General features: G+C 38.9%; 1 protein-coding gene across 3 annotated transcripts in view; it reads left to right on the forward strand.

The window, feature by feature from the left end:
• Positions 1-14,690, forward strand: part of Ctnna1 (catenin alpha 1) — a 132,680-nt gene that overhangs the window by 43,562 nt on the left and 74,428 nt on the right. For all 3 annotated transcript variants that reach the window (XM_017600964.3, NM_001007145.1, XM_039096868.2), the window contains exons 4-5: positions 10,867-11,033; positions 11,488-11,607. In XM_017600964.3, coding sequence (XP_017456453.1) covers positions 10,867-11,033; positions 11,488-11,607 — 287 coding nt within the window. The remainder of the gene's footprint in view (positions 1-10,866; positions 11,034-11,487; positions 11,608-14,690) is intronic.

The raw sequence follows: 14,690 nt of genomic DNA on the forward strand, positions 1-14,690 counted from the left end.
TTATTGCTGTATTTGAAATGTCCTAGTACATGTCAGTACTCTAGGGTAGCACTGGTTATCTATAAGCATTAGTTTTCTTTTGTTGGTTTGTTGAAGCCTTTGTTTTTCTTACTAATTGCAATTCTACCAGTTTTTTTTTAAATAAATGTGTGTGTGTGTGTGTGTGTGTGTGTGTGTGTGTGTGTGTGTGTGAGTTTGAATCAGGGACTGCTGGCCTTGAGTCTACTATGTGTACAAAGCTGACCATCTTCCCTCTCCTTCTGAGCCTTGTCTTTAAACTTGTGCACCACCATGCTTGACTGAAATAACCGTGACTATCAACCACAAACAAATACTTCTGCATGTATATTGTAGTTTTCCTGGTGAACTTCAGGCGAAGATCTTGATAACCTAATTCAGCCTTTTCTCCAGTATCTAAGAAACTGTAGTGTGAACCTTAAATGTCTGCTCCAAATGGCTAGAAGGTGAAGAGGGGTCATTTAGTGGGTCTAGAGAATGCTTTAATATTTTGGCTTACATGCTCCTCCCTTCGTGTCTGCCTTTAAGAAGTAAATGTCTTAAGGTTTTGGGGGAACTTCTTAAGTTCTGACATTTGGGTCAGTATTCCATTTTAGATAAACTTCGGTAATGAAGCCATGCATTGTAGAGATAAAATTCCAAGTTATTGAAAGTATCCAGAATTGCTCTAAGTATCAATCTTTTATATATAGTCTTTACAGTTCCTCCCTCCCTACTCCTGCTTCTCTCTTTCTGAGAACAGGATCTTACTAGCTCAAGCTGGCTTTGAACTATGTAGTCTTAATTCTTGATTCTCTTCCTTCTCCTGAATTGTGAAATAGCAGGCATGTACCATGTTCTAGACTACTGAGCCCTTTTATGTAAAACATAACTGAATAATGTCAGAGCAAGACATTTTTTCTGCAAAAGTTCAGGACTTTGTAAGCACAGTTGTTTTGTGAACTTCTTTAATGGCTTAATTATCTCCAGGTATTTTTATGTAAACTCAGGAACATTCAGTTTTACAATCTGACTAAACTGGTGGTCTTTTTACAGCATTCCACAGAGGATGAATAATGAGAGCTTTTGTAATTTTAGTACAGCTTAAATGATTTGTAGTGAGTGAGTGTATAGGGGCTCTGTTTTGTTTGGGGAGTGTGTATGTGTGCCTGTGCATGATGATTGTTAGGGTTGATGTTGGATGTCTTTCTTGATTGCTTTCCAACTGAGGTAGGGTCGTCCTGAACCCGGAGCTTGCCAGTCCGACTAGTGCAGCAAGCTCGTGTGCAAGGAGGATTCCCTATCTCTGCCAAGACATGTAGGTGCTGGCTGTCAGTGAGGAATACCTCAGGGTTTCGTTTGTTTGTTTTCTTCTTCAATTGTTAGTCTTAGCAAGGGAATTTTAAATGATGTATTTCATTCCTGACAAAAGGGATTTTGAGCACAAGCTGTTAGTTTTATATATGTGTACATATTCCCCCACCCGCTACCAGCTGACTAAAGTCACATTGTAGGAAGTAAAAATTGGACCTGTGTCCAGAGTCGATGTTGACAGTTTGGACTGATGTAACTCAAATCTGTGTAAGCAGCCAGAATGATAGCTGTTAAAAGAGATAGGACGGAGTAACTGCTAGCGACTGCTTTGAACAGGGTTTGAGAGGGTGACAAGAGGCAGAATGAAGTCTGAGTTTGCTGAATTTATTCTAGAGAGCCAAGCAGCTTTGAGATTATGTGGATGTGTGGGTCTTTCTGTCAGGTGGAGTTGTGAGCTTGTTCTAACACAGTGGCCCTTTCATAGGAAACGATGAACAAGTGTTTCTACTTTCAAATGCTGAGTGTGAGTCTCACGAAGAGCATGCAACCGTCTCGGTCACTTAGGTTCATGTTGCTGGAGTAACTGTCCTGTTAGGACCGTAAGTCAGCTGACTTTCTCATAGTCGGCCTTGGAGCCTTCGCTTGCTTTTCAACTTTTTTCTCTTTGCTGCATGGATAAAATTGTCTGATTTTTTTTTTTTTTCCATTTTCTTTCTTCCTTTCTATGTCTCTCTTCATTTGATCTTTTCTATCTGGATCTGTTAGAAGTAAATCCATTTCCTAACCTCATATGTTGCTGAGGCCTGTGATTGAGTAAAAACATTATTATTTACCGTCACACACCTTGGTCTCATCAGTTAATTCTTCTCCTGCTTTTCATTTTTCTTGAGCAGGGGAAGCACAATATAAAACTTGGAAAATCATTAGCGAGTTGTCACCTGAGAGCTTTATGTCTTAAGTTGTCTGTCTCGGATTGTAAGTCTCTAGGGTTGAGGCTGTACTTTGTTGGACTTGGGATGTGTCAAGGATGCTGTCTGCTTCTGGATCCGCGCCCGTGTTGAGCATATGCTGCTCTGCAGAGATTCAGTGCTAATGCAGCCAACTTGTAAGTGAGGAAAGAAGAGTGAAATCATTACATTCTAATGCTTCTTACCATTTTGAAAGTGTTCCTCTTTTAAAGATCTGTCTTGTTAAATTCACAAAAATAACACTCACTGAGATAATACTTTTAAGTTACACAGGTAATATTACTGCCTTAATATTGTTTGTACAGTGTAGCCTAGAAGGTTATCTCATTGTTTTATTTTTAAAAATTCTTTTTTAATGTGTTTATTTTATGTATACGTATATGTACACTTATGTGCTATGCCATTGGAAATTAGAGGAAATCAGTTTTCTCACCTTACTCTGTTGGGTCTGGGAGAGAACTGTACCATTGTTACCAGCCGAGCCAGCTTTTAAAATTTTGAGATGGGGTTTCCTGCCACTGTAGCAGAAGATGATCTCAGATTCCTGAACCTCCTGCCCCTGTCTCCCTCGTGCTAAGAGTATAGGGTGCACCACTGCACTGACTTGGTTTTGTGTTTTGGAGACTGAATCTCATTCTGTAGCCCAGGCTGGCCTCAAACTTGCATCAATCCTCTTCCCTAAGCATCCTAAGTGCTGGCATTACAGGAGTGCACCACCATGTTCAGCTTAATTTAGGTGTTGACTTCATGCGTGATGTTGCAGTAACTTGGTTACTGCTAGTTAATTTCTTAAAGAAAGCGATTCCAGGTTGAAATGCATGTTATGCATTTATTTGAATGTGTAATCAGGAAGCAAGTATCTCTCTTTGGAGTGTTTCTGAATAGCAGCAGGGCACACTTGAATTAGAAAGGAAAATGAGAACATGAATATGTGTGGTACTCTATTTTAATGTAAAGAAATATTCTGTCAACTATAAAAGTGGAAAATGCAGAGCTTCTTTCTGTGCCACCAGGGGTAGGAGGGAGGGTAAATTGAGAGGTTTTCTAGGCTCTGCGAGTTCAGATTCAAATAACTTGATATTAACTTGATGTGATTGGGCTGACTCTCAAAAGATAAAGTGTAAAAGCCCGAGGTTTGCTGGGATCCTGTCTTCGGTCTCTGGAGCTGTGCTGTATCGGGGCCAGGGCTTTGCTACATCTCCTTCGGTGAATACAGGGTGAGGGTGGAAGCTGCCTCAGGTTTAGTGGAATACGTGATGGCCTCTCTTCCTTTCTTCTTTATTCTCTCTCTTTTCTGAAATTCTGTATCTTTAGGGTTAAGATCTGAGACTTACATATAAAGATGTTAAACTCTTAGGTACAGGATTCTTGCTACTCTGGGTAAAATGGAAAAAAAAAGTATCTTCTTAGGGATTTGAGAGGAAACCACAGTCTTATTAAGTTGACATTGATTTGTGATTTTTTTGCTTAGCTTTCTGGATATAGATAGACATTAGTCCTATACCACTATGTGTGGGCTTAATAAAAGTACTCTGTCTGTCTGTCTGTCTCTGTTACAATGCGTGCTGCCAAGCCTGTCTGTCTAGTGAGGGTTTTCCTGCTGTGAACAGACACCATGACCAAGGCAAGTCTTATAAGGACAACATTTAATCAGGGTGACTACAGGTTCAGAGGTTCAGTCCAGTATCATCAAGGCAGGAGCATGGCAGCATCCAGGCAGGCAGGTGCAGGGGGAGCTGAGAGTTCTTCATCTTCATCAGAAGGCAGCTAGGGTGAGGGTCTTAAAGCTCACACCCACAGTGACACACCTACTCCAACAGGCCACACCTTCTAATAGTGCCACTCCCTGGGCAGAGCATATAGAAGCCATAACACTGGCCAAAACAACTTTAATCGAAATTTTACATTTCAAAACCAAAGCAACTGAACTGAGAATAGGACCCCCGTTGAAGGAATCAGAGAAAGAACTGGAAGAGCTTGAAGGGGCTCGAGACCCCATATGTACAACAATGCCAAGCAACCAGAGCTTCCAGGGACTAAGCCACTACCTAAAGACTATACATGGACTGACCCTGGACTCTGACCCCATAGGTAGCAATGAATATCCTAGTAAGAGCACCAGTGGAAGGGGAAGCCCTGGGTCCTGCTAAGACTGAACCCCCAGTGAACTAGTCTATGGGGGGAGGGCGGCAATGGGGGGAGGATGGAGAGGGAACACCCATAAAGAAGGGGAGGGGAAGGGATTAGGGGGATGTTTGCCTGGAAACCGGGAAAGGGAATAACACTCGAAATGTATATAAGAAATACTCAAGTTAATAAAAAAAAAAAAAACCAAAAAAAAAAAAAAAAAAACCAAAGCAACATCAATAAAAAAGAGAAGAAATAATAATAAAAGAAGTAGTAGTTCTTATTATCATAATGATGATGATAATAATACTTTGCAGTGAATGTATTTTGATACTAATCAAAAGGAAAAGGAAAAGTTACCTATAATTTTGTAACTAAGAGATTAAAAGCATGTTTGTGATTGGGGAGATAGTTTAGCAGTTAAGAGCATTGATTGCTCTTCCAAAGGTCCATGATTCAATTCCTAGCACCCAAATAGTGGCTCAGAGCTTTCTGTAACTCCAGTTTCAGGGGACCTAATGCCACCTTCTGATTTCTGAGGGCTCCTTTATGCATGTAATACACATACGTTTATTCAGACACACACACAGAAATATAAAATAAATTAATTTACAAGCTGTTTCCTGTGACTGCTCACGTGAGTAGAAGGACAGTGTGCTTATTGTTTCATTTATTTTTTACTTTATGATATGAAAAACGTTTAGGATCTAGTTTTCTTCTTGTAATGTAGTTCTATGGAGTGATTCAATGCAGACACACTATTTTGTACCAGTGAACCGTAGGTTTTAATTTTTCCCATTGTATTTGTTTGTGTGCGTGCATGTATGCTTACAGTGTAGTGTGGAGGTCCAGGGACAACTGGAGGAGGGAGTTATTTCCTTCACCGTCTGGGCTCTGTAGGTGGAGCCTAAGCTCGGTGCCTTTCTCTATTCATTGAGCTGACTCACTGGCCCTAAAGATTTTAAAGATACCATTAACTTTATTCACTTTTTATGCTTTTAAGCACTTTTGAATTTTAAATAAAAGACTGGAAGTAGATGAGATAAGGGAGAAGGAGAAAGGTTTTGGAGTATTAATATCCTAACGAGTTAGAGAAAACAATTGAGCAAAATCTTGGAAAATAAAACAGGTGTCACAATTTCCTGAATGTCCAAAAAAATTGATCCTGAAATAATTTGAACCTGCTGAAGGTAGTTAATAGCATTCAGTTGTTTACCTTCTGTCATTTTAACCCAGTAGTTCCCTGACCCATCCCCAGCCCCCCTTTGTAGTTTGCAGTAAGCACATCCAGGTGGATGTTACAAAAGGTCTTTTCTCTTTGGGATTTGGCAATTAATAAGAAACAGTATGCTCCCATAAAATGTTTCAGAAATGCCTACCTAAGGTCCATCTAATAATTGGAATTTTTTTTCTTTGCATTAGCTGTAAACAAAAATGTCCTTGGTTTATATGCTTTATATGGTTAACCCATATTTTAAACACTTGATTTTATAAAGCTTTTAAAAAAGATTTTAGAAGCCAGGAGCAGTGGTACACCCTTGTAACCTCAGTATTTAGGAGGCTCAGGCAGGAGGAACATAAGTTTGAAGCTTGCCTTAGGTATATAATGAAACCTTGTCTGAAAGAAAAAAAGACTTTAGCAATATATTAACCTCGCCTTTTCAGCCTTATGAGCTAGCAGACATAAAATTTTTATGCCTTAAAAAATAAAAATCTGGGGTTGGGGATTTAGCTCAGTGGTAGAGCGCTTGCCTAGGAAGCGCAAGGCCCTGGGTTCGGTCCCCAGCTCCGAAAAAAAAAAAAGAACCAAAAAATAAATAAATAAAAATCTGAAACATGAATACATATATGTATGCATGCATGTGTGTCTGTGCCCCCCCCCCCCACACACACACTAGAATTTTGAGACAGGTTTTCTCTGTGTAGCCCTGGCTATCCTAGAATTTACTCTGTAGACCAGGCTGGCCTCCCTTTGCCTCCCAAGTGCTGGAATTAAAGGCATTTGCCACCACTGCCCACTGGATTTTATATACTATATATACAAATAACAGATATTTTAATTGTTTTCATCATTTATATATCTTTTCTTTTAAAAAAAATATATTCATGAGGCTTAAGTGATGGCCCAGTAGTTAAGATCACTGGCTGATCTTCTAGGGGTTGATTTCCAGTAGCCACATTGTATCTCACAACCATCTGTCACTCCAGTTCTAAGGGATCTGATGCCTTTTGCTGGCCTCTGAAGCACAGAGCAAACATTTGATGCACAGACATAAAATAGACAAAGCATTCATACACATACACATAATAATAATAATAATAATAATAATAATAATAATAATAATAATGAGTTAAAATTGTAGAGAACCTTCAGGAAAACAAGTAACTCATAGCACCATAGTCTGTTGGACTCCTTGATGTGCACACACACTAGTACCCCATTCACTGTGCAGCTCTGATTATTATATACCTGTTGTTTAAGGAAGGAAGGACTTACTAATAAAGACACTTGGGGCAGGAGAACTGTAATTTGCAGTGGTGTACCTCTACAAAATGGGGTGTTTTTTTGTCTTCCCCCTCCTTCCTTTCTCCTGCCTTTTTGTGTTTCCCCCTTTCCCTTCTTTCTCGGACATAGTATATAGCAAAGTTCTGGTCAAGAAGCAAGCTACAAGTAGCTTTAAGGGACTGGAGAGGTTGTTCAGCCACTCAAGAGTGCTTCCCGTTTTGTGACCCCAGTTTGGATCCTAAGGAAGCACCTGTGTCCAGTGGCTTATTATTCCCCGTAAATCCAGGGCATCAGACTCCTCATCTTGCCTCCTTGTGCACACATACACAAACACACATAAATAAAAGATCACTAGCATTGTAGACAAAAACACACATTTTGTTGTCTTCATTGGCATTTCTTTGCATAGAGTACAGGGAGTGTGAGGTGGTTAGTGGGTAATTGAGGGAGATGAGAACTCCCTTGAGATCTAGTAAGAGTCTCAACTTGGAAAGGTATTTTTAAAATGTGGAAAAGTTGTTACTGTTGAGATGGCTCATCAGACAAAGAGTTTATTCTAGAGCCTTTATGGTAGAGGAGGAGAGCCAGCTTTGGCAGGTTGATTTCTGACATCGTGTACTGTATTGTCTACAGGCTCCAAATAGTAAGTAAATGTATGAGGAAATAAGTATGCAGAAGAGCAAAAATGCAGAAAAACCAAGGGTCTGCAAGGCAAGTTTCCTCAGTCAGTGATGGTTCACTGAAGGACCAGCTTCTTTCTTAAAAGTAACTTTCTGTGGTGTATAGGTTGAGTGAAGGAGGTGACAGGTGCAGCATTTCCTGCTAGGAGCCAACATCTACTTTATCCTTAAGAAACTTGCTAGCATAACTATTGTGTTTCTCTTTTTGTTTGCCATTTAAAACAGTACCTTATATCCTGGGCTGGCCTGGTACTTGCTAGAGTGATGTTGAACCCCTGATTCTCTTGCCTTGATCCTGTCTTGGGATTACAGACATGTTGGGGAGCAGGCAGCTCTGTGTAAATCCAAGATCATCCTCAACTATATAGCCAGTCTGTGTTACAAAGAACAGAAGCCAACATACAAAGTACCTCCCTCAGAACTAGCAAACAAACAAACAATTAGTACAGCATAATAGAATCTCTGAGCAATGTGGTAGCTTGAACCTGTAATAATCCCAGTACTGTGGGTGGAAGAGACAGGGGGATTGGAAGACCATTTTCAAGCATGTAAGAGTTTGAGCCATTCTGGGATATATGATACATGCTTTTTTTTTTTTTTTTAAGTTTTATATGTGTAGATGTTTTTGCGGGCGTGTGTTATCTGTGTACCACTGATGCCCTGAAAGAGTTACAGATAGCTGTGATCTGACAGATGGGTTTGGGAATTAAGTTCCATGTGTTTTAGGTTCAGGGCTCAGGTTAAAAAAGAAAAACCTAGTCTCCTTTATAATCATTCCCCCAATTTTTTTGCCCACATTTCTTTTCCTATAAATTTATAAAGTTTGGTTGCTTTGAGGGAATATAGTTAAAGTAATTGATTCTTTTTTTTTTAAATATTTTATTCATTTATTATATGTAAGTACACTGTAGCTGTCTTCAGACACACCAGAGGAGGGCATCAGATCTCATTACAGATGGTTGTGAGCCACCATGTGGTTGCTGGGAATTGAACTCAGGACCTCTGGAAGAGCAGTCGGTGCTCTTAACCACTGAGCCATTTCTCCAGCCCAAAGTAATTGATTCTTAAGAAAGGTCTTGATCTTAATCTTGTTCTAATAAAGAACTGAGGATTTATTCCCCTCTTTTGTCTTTGTTTTGAACTAATAGAAGTGCTTAATTGTTATGGTCTCTGAACGAGAGGAAAACATCAGGGTTGACAGATCTGGATTCATAGCAGATGGTGTAATAGTAGAAGGTTCTCTCTTTTTAAACTTAATTATTTTTATTTTTAATTTTAATTTATTTTTATTTTAATTTTTTTTTTTTTTAAAGACAGGGTTTCTCTATGTAGCCCTGGCTGTCCTGGTTCTTGCTCTTTAGACCAGGCTGACTTTAAAGATTTACTGACAATTATTGTAATTGAGTCTCACTATATAATAGCCCTTGATACCTTGGAGCTCACTGTATAGATCAGTCTGGCCTTGAACTTACCGAAATCTGCTTGCCTGGTTTTCTAGTGCTGAGAGTAAAGGTGTGCGCTATCACCTGATTGGTTTGCTTATTTTCTTTTTAGACATAGGTCTCATGTAGCCAGGCTGGGTTGGACCTTTTTTCATGTATTCAACTCTGTAATTGTGTTGCCTTTCCAAATGGTAGGATGATAGGCATGAGCCATTTTGTCTTACTTAAGAATCAGTCCATCAGTCAGTCAATCCCTCCCTCCCTCCCTCCCTTCCTTCGACAGTCTCACTGGATGGCCCTGGATAGCCTGGAACTCTTGTCTTTTTTTTTTTAATACATACTTTGACGTAAGTAGATTTTTTTTTTTTTTTTTTTGGTTCTTTTTTTTCGGAGCTGGGGACCGAACCCAGGGCCTTGCGCTTCCTAGGCAAGCTCTCTACCACTGAGCTAAATCCCCAACCCAGATTTTTTTTTAAAAAGATTTATTTATTTATCATATACAAGTACACTGCAGCTGTCTTCAGATACACCAGAAGAGGGCATCAGATCCCATTACGGATGATTGTGAGCCACCATGTGGTTGCTGGGAATTGAACTCAGGACCTCCGTAAGAGCAGTCGGTGCTCTTAACCACTGAGCCATCTCTCCAGCCCCCCCCCCTTTTTTTTAATTGTTTTAAAATTTTTATATGTTGTAGGTAGAGGTATGTATAAAGAGATATGTATACATATGGAGGTTATAGTTCGACTTATGAGAGCTGGTTCTTTCCTTCTGTTATGTGGCTTTCAGAGATCAAATCAAATGGCCAGGCATGGTGGCAAGTATTATCTGCTGAGTCATCTTGCTGATCTGGTTCAAGAATTGCTGATTGCTGCTGCTGATTTTCTTTTAATTTTTACAGAAAAAGCTTAGTAAAATTTTACTGGGCTGGGGAGAAGGGTTAGTGGCTAAAGTGCATTTATTATAAATGTGGTGCTTAGACCACATTTGTATCTTCAGATACAAATGTAAATTCTGGACGGGCATAGCATACCCATGTAATTCCAGCACTGGGAAGGCAAGGATAGATTTCCACAGTAAGCTAGTTAGCCAGACCAGAGCTCTGGGTTCAGTGGAGAGATCTTGCCGCAGTGAATAAGGTAAAAGGGGTCAACCGTGGGCATATACTCTCATGTGAAAAAGAAATTAGTCTTATTTATCTTAACTGCCACAGGGATAGCCTTTAAGGTGGCATTTGAGCTTAGTTCTTTTAGGACCTGTTTGTATCTTTTCTTTTTTTGTGTGTCAATTCAGAGATTGTTTTAATTGTTCAGCTTTATTTATTGGATTTTTGTAGGTGAGTGATGGGAAACTGGATCTGACTTTGTAGTCTGCCAGCCTTGAATCAGAAAGTTTTCTTTCTGAGCCTCTGGAATACTGGGATCATAGCTACAGGCCTCACACTTACATGCTCAGTGTGATTTGTATTTTGTTTTAACTAATAAGCACCTGGTAGATGGAGATTAAGTTGTTATGGTTGAAAGCTAGACTCTATTACAGCTGTTCTAAGTGTTTATCTGACTTCCTTTAGTCATTGAGTTAAGGGAAGAGCTATTTGTAAGCCTTTTTGTTATAGTGCCTAGTTACTTTCTGTGTTTGATCCTTGTTATAGGAAGATGCTTAAGTGATAGTACAAACTAAAGGGAGAAAAACAGAAACAGACTCTTAAAATCCATGTTTCTATGAAGTAATGGAGCGAGGGCTATCTTACCCTTTAATAAAATGTTAGTTTTTAATGAATAAATTATTTGGGTTAATTTCTGCTGGCTTTGTGTTTTCATTCTGTAAAACAGGAGATCTGATGAAGAGCGCTGCTGGGGAGTTTGCAGATGATCCGTGCTCTTCTGTGAAGCGAGGTAACATGGTTCGGGCAGCTCGAGCTCTGCTTTCCGCCGTTACCCGGCTGCTGATTCTGGCTGACATGGCAGATGTCTACAAGTTACTTGTTCAGCTGAAAGTTGTAAGTTTGGGTCTATGTCTATAATTTATTCTTCATGTCCTCGGGAAGTTAATGTTGGCCACACTTTGTTTAGTATTAAGAATTATTTTGGTTTTGAATCAGTTTTGATTGCTTCGTTCAGTTTCAAGTATTTATGATACAGGCTCCTCCATAGGCTACTGTTGCCTCAGTTTTGCTGAAGAAATTGTAACAAAGCTATTTTTGACTGCCTTTCTATATAGTACTCATTGTATGTTTCTTTGGACTAATGGTGTTTCCGAATTAGAAAGCCAAAATATAAACTAATTAGGTGCTCCCCAATTCTTCCAAATCACTCGAGCACTCAAGCAGTGCCAGGCCCCATCAACTACACATACATGTTGGGTTGCTGTCCGACTAGCTGTTAAAGAAGATGGCATCTTAGAACTTATTACATTTTACCTATGGATTTGATTGCTTTTCTGGTTTGTTTTAGGTGGAAGACGGCATATTGAAGCTGAGGAATGCTGGCAACGAGCAGGATCTAGGGATACAGTACAGAGCTCTGAAACCAGAAGTAGATAAGCTGAACATCATGGCAGCAAAACGACAACAGGTACAAGCACGAGTGCAGACGCTGCATGCTACTCACCTACTGATCGCTTTGTTTGTTATGGACCAGGCTAGAGTGTATTTTAATATCAGTGGGAATGACCTGATTTGCCTATGTTTTCTAATGGTGTCATTGCTTTCCCCTGTTCATGTGGTTCTAAAATTAAGTTTCGCTCACATTTCTATACAGTGTTTCTGTTTTAAGTAGTTCAAGGCTGGCTTTAAACTTTTGATTTTCCTTCCTTATGTTTTCGTCCCAGCATCTGTTTTCGTGCTGGGGTTAAAGGCATATACCAAGATGCTTGACTAGATGGTATTCTTGAGTAAAAACATAGTAACAGTCCAAAATTTATTTCTAAATAGAGAAACTTACTAGAAAGTAATTCTGTCTGAATTTTAATTCTCCGTGCCCCCGAGTTCATTAGGAATTCCTTGCACATCAGCACTTCTCAACCTGTGCATTGTGATACCAAAGATATTTATACCATCCACGCAGCACTGAGAAGGCCCTCTCATTGTATTGGAAACAGGCAAAGGGCATCCTCCCTCAAGACCACTCAGGACTCTTCCTTACCTTACAAAGCCACTAATGTCACCATGGGGTTACACTTCTCGTAATGTTAAGAGGGAAATGAGAAGAAACTTTCACTTGGATTTCCAGTGTTCTTAGTAGAGTTAGATTACTCGGAGCTTAGCTTTTTAATTTTAGTCACCAGTGCATGGAATGATACGTCAGATTTATGAAAATTAGTTTTTCCTCTCTATGTATATTTTCTGTTAGTCCTTAGCTTGACTATGATAGATAGGTGGAGTCAATCCAAAACAAAAGTCTCTTAAGTAATTTGCTATGTTGCTTTATAGCTCACTTTTCACCAAAATTTAGATTATTAATCAGTATCATATAGCTTGAAAGGAATGCCTTTTCATTAATTTATTATTACAATACCAGTACCCAATACAAACGTGGCTCTAAAGAGGGGGTGGCATTTATCCTTAGCACCTAGGATAAATGAGACTTATTTGTTATTCTCATCATAGAAGCTTGGCAAGTGAGAGTTTGTTCAGAAAATGCTAACATAGAAAATATTTTCCAGTTACTTGAACCTCATGACTAGCCACATTGCTTGTTGTACTTGATTCTTGAAATGATCCCTAACTCTCTAAAGCCAGGATAGATGGCTCTGAGTACTTAGCCTAATGTAGTCTTTAGAAAAGTAGAAGTTTATTGTACTAGACTCTAGACTACCCAGTGACCTAGGAAAATTGACTACTCACTCGGTACCTGTTAACTTTAGGTGATTATGAATATCTGTGGCAGCCTTTGCTGGAGACTGGGCTGATGTATCTTTTGAGTGTTTAGCAACAATGAGGCTTATTGTAGAACATTTTATAGAACAAGGCATAGTATAAATACTTAAAGGCAGATATGGTCATAGGAGGCTTAAGGGGCCTTGCCATGGTGATAAAGGCAAATAATTAGAAAATGCCCACAAAATATGTGTGCCCCATATTTAAGCTTAATGTTAGCCACAGCCCCTTGTTCCAACTTAAGTTTGAAATTGCTCACACATCCAATCTACAGGGTCCCGTTTCTGAATATGTAGCCTAACATAGCATGCTACAGGGCATTTGGTGTGTTGTAAGCTATGACCTGCAAATTCAGGTGCTAAATGAGAAAAGAATTCTAGGTAGAAAAGCAGCTGTCTTTGTACAAGGTTTGAATAAAGATGTAAACTCCCAAATTATATACTGAGATTACGTTTCAGAAGAAAGAAATGGGTCAGTGTTTTAATGTTTTATTAAGAAGTCATCTAGGGGGCTGGAGAGATGGCTCAGCAGGTAAGAATACTGGCTGCTCTTGCATATGACCCGGGTTCAATTCCCAGCACTCAGACTGAAAATTGTCTATAACTCTAGTTACAGGGGATCTGACACCTCACACTAATGGACATAAGATAAAAATTAAATTATATATGTGTATGTGTGTATATATGTATGTATGTGTATATTTCTTGTATAAAAGTAGTCATCGAGAACTGGAGAGATGGCTCATTGGTTAAGAGCACTTCCTGAGGTCCTGAGTTCAATTCCCAGCAACCACATGGTGGCTCACAACCATCTATAATGGGATCCAATGCCCTCTTCTGGTGTTTCTGAAGACAACTACAGTGTACTCATATAAATAAAAATAAATAAATCTTTTTAAAAAAGTCATTAAATAATTAACTCAGACTTTTTGAATAACTGACTTTTCTACATTACTTAATTTTTTCATAGTTTATACATGTAATACTAATCTTAAAAAGATTTATATCTGTATTCTAATATTCTGTTAGTGATATTAACAGTGGAATTTTATGTTTTCATGTAAAGGACTGTTGGAGCAGACTTTGAGTGTAGGGTAATTCCTCCGCTCTAATAGTGATCCACATTTATCAAAGACTCCTGTGTCTTTTAAGTTTCAGTAATGAGGACTAGATGCTACCAGTGTTTCCTTTGTCTTTTGTGTACTAATACGTAACCCATCCATCCCTCTTAGTGTTCTAGATGTCACTAGTTACAATGACATTAGCAGTCTCATATTCTTATAATTATGGGGTAGAAGAAATGATAAAGGATCTTTCACTTGAGACCACAGCTCAGAATTTTATAATCATAAATTGCAATTATGGAGCACATGTTCCTCCATTTAGTGACTTAATGGCCAGTAAACTGGTGGCTCTTACTTTGTGAGAAGAGCATAGTTTTGTAATCTAGAATGGTCTTTGGGGTACGAAAATGGGGAGGAAGTGTTGTATACTTAGGAGAATAGCTGATCATATACTTAACCTAGTTGGTTTGCAAAGTTCATACACACGTAGTATTGTGTTACCAATTTCATAAAATTCTTGTAATGGACTAAGATAACTTAAAGTCTCATGTTTTCCACTTAAATATGTCTATGTGGACTTTCTCTTTGGTTGGAATTCTAGTTATATGGACCTGATCAAGATGTTAAGCAGTTTTACATTGTAACATTTATTTTATGCCTTATTTAGTGTTAGGTGCTCTGTATGTGTTATCTCATTTTATTCCTCAAAATGCTAA

The sequence above is a fragment of the Rattus norvegicus genome, chromosome 18 (assembly GCF_036323735.1).
Source record: "Rattus norvegicus strain BN/NHsdMcwi chromosome 18, GRCr8, whole genome shotgun sequence".
NCBI classification, from domain to species: Eukaryota; Metazoa; Chordata; class Mammalia; order Rodentia; family Muridae; genus Rattus; species Rattus norvegicus.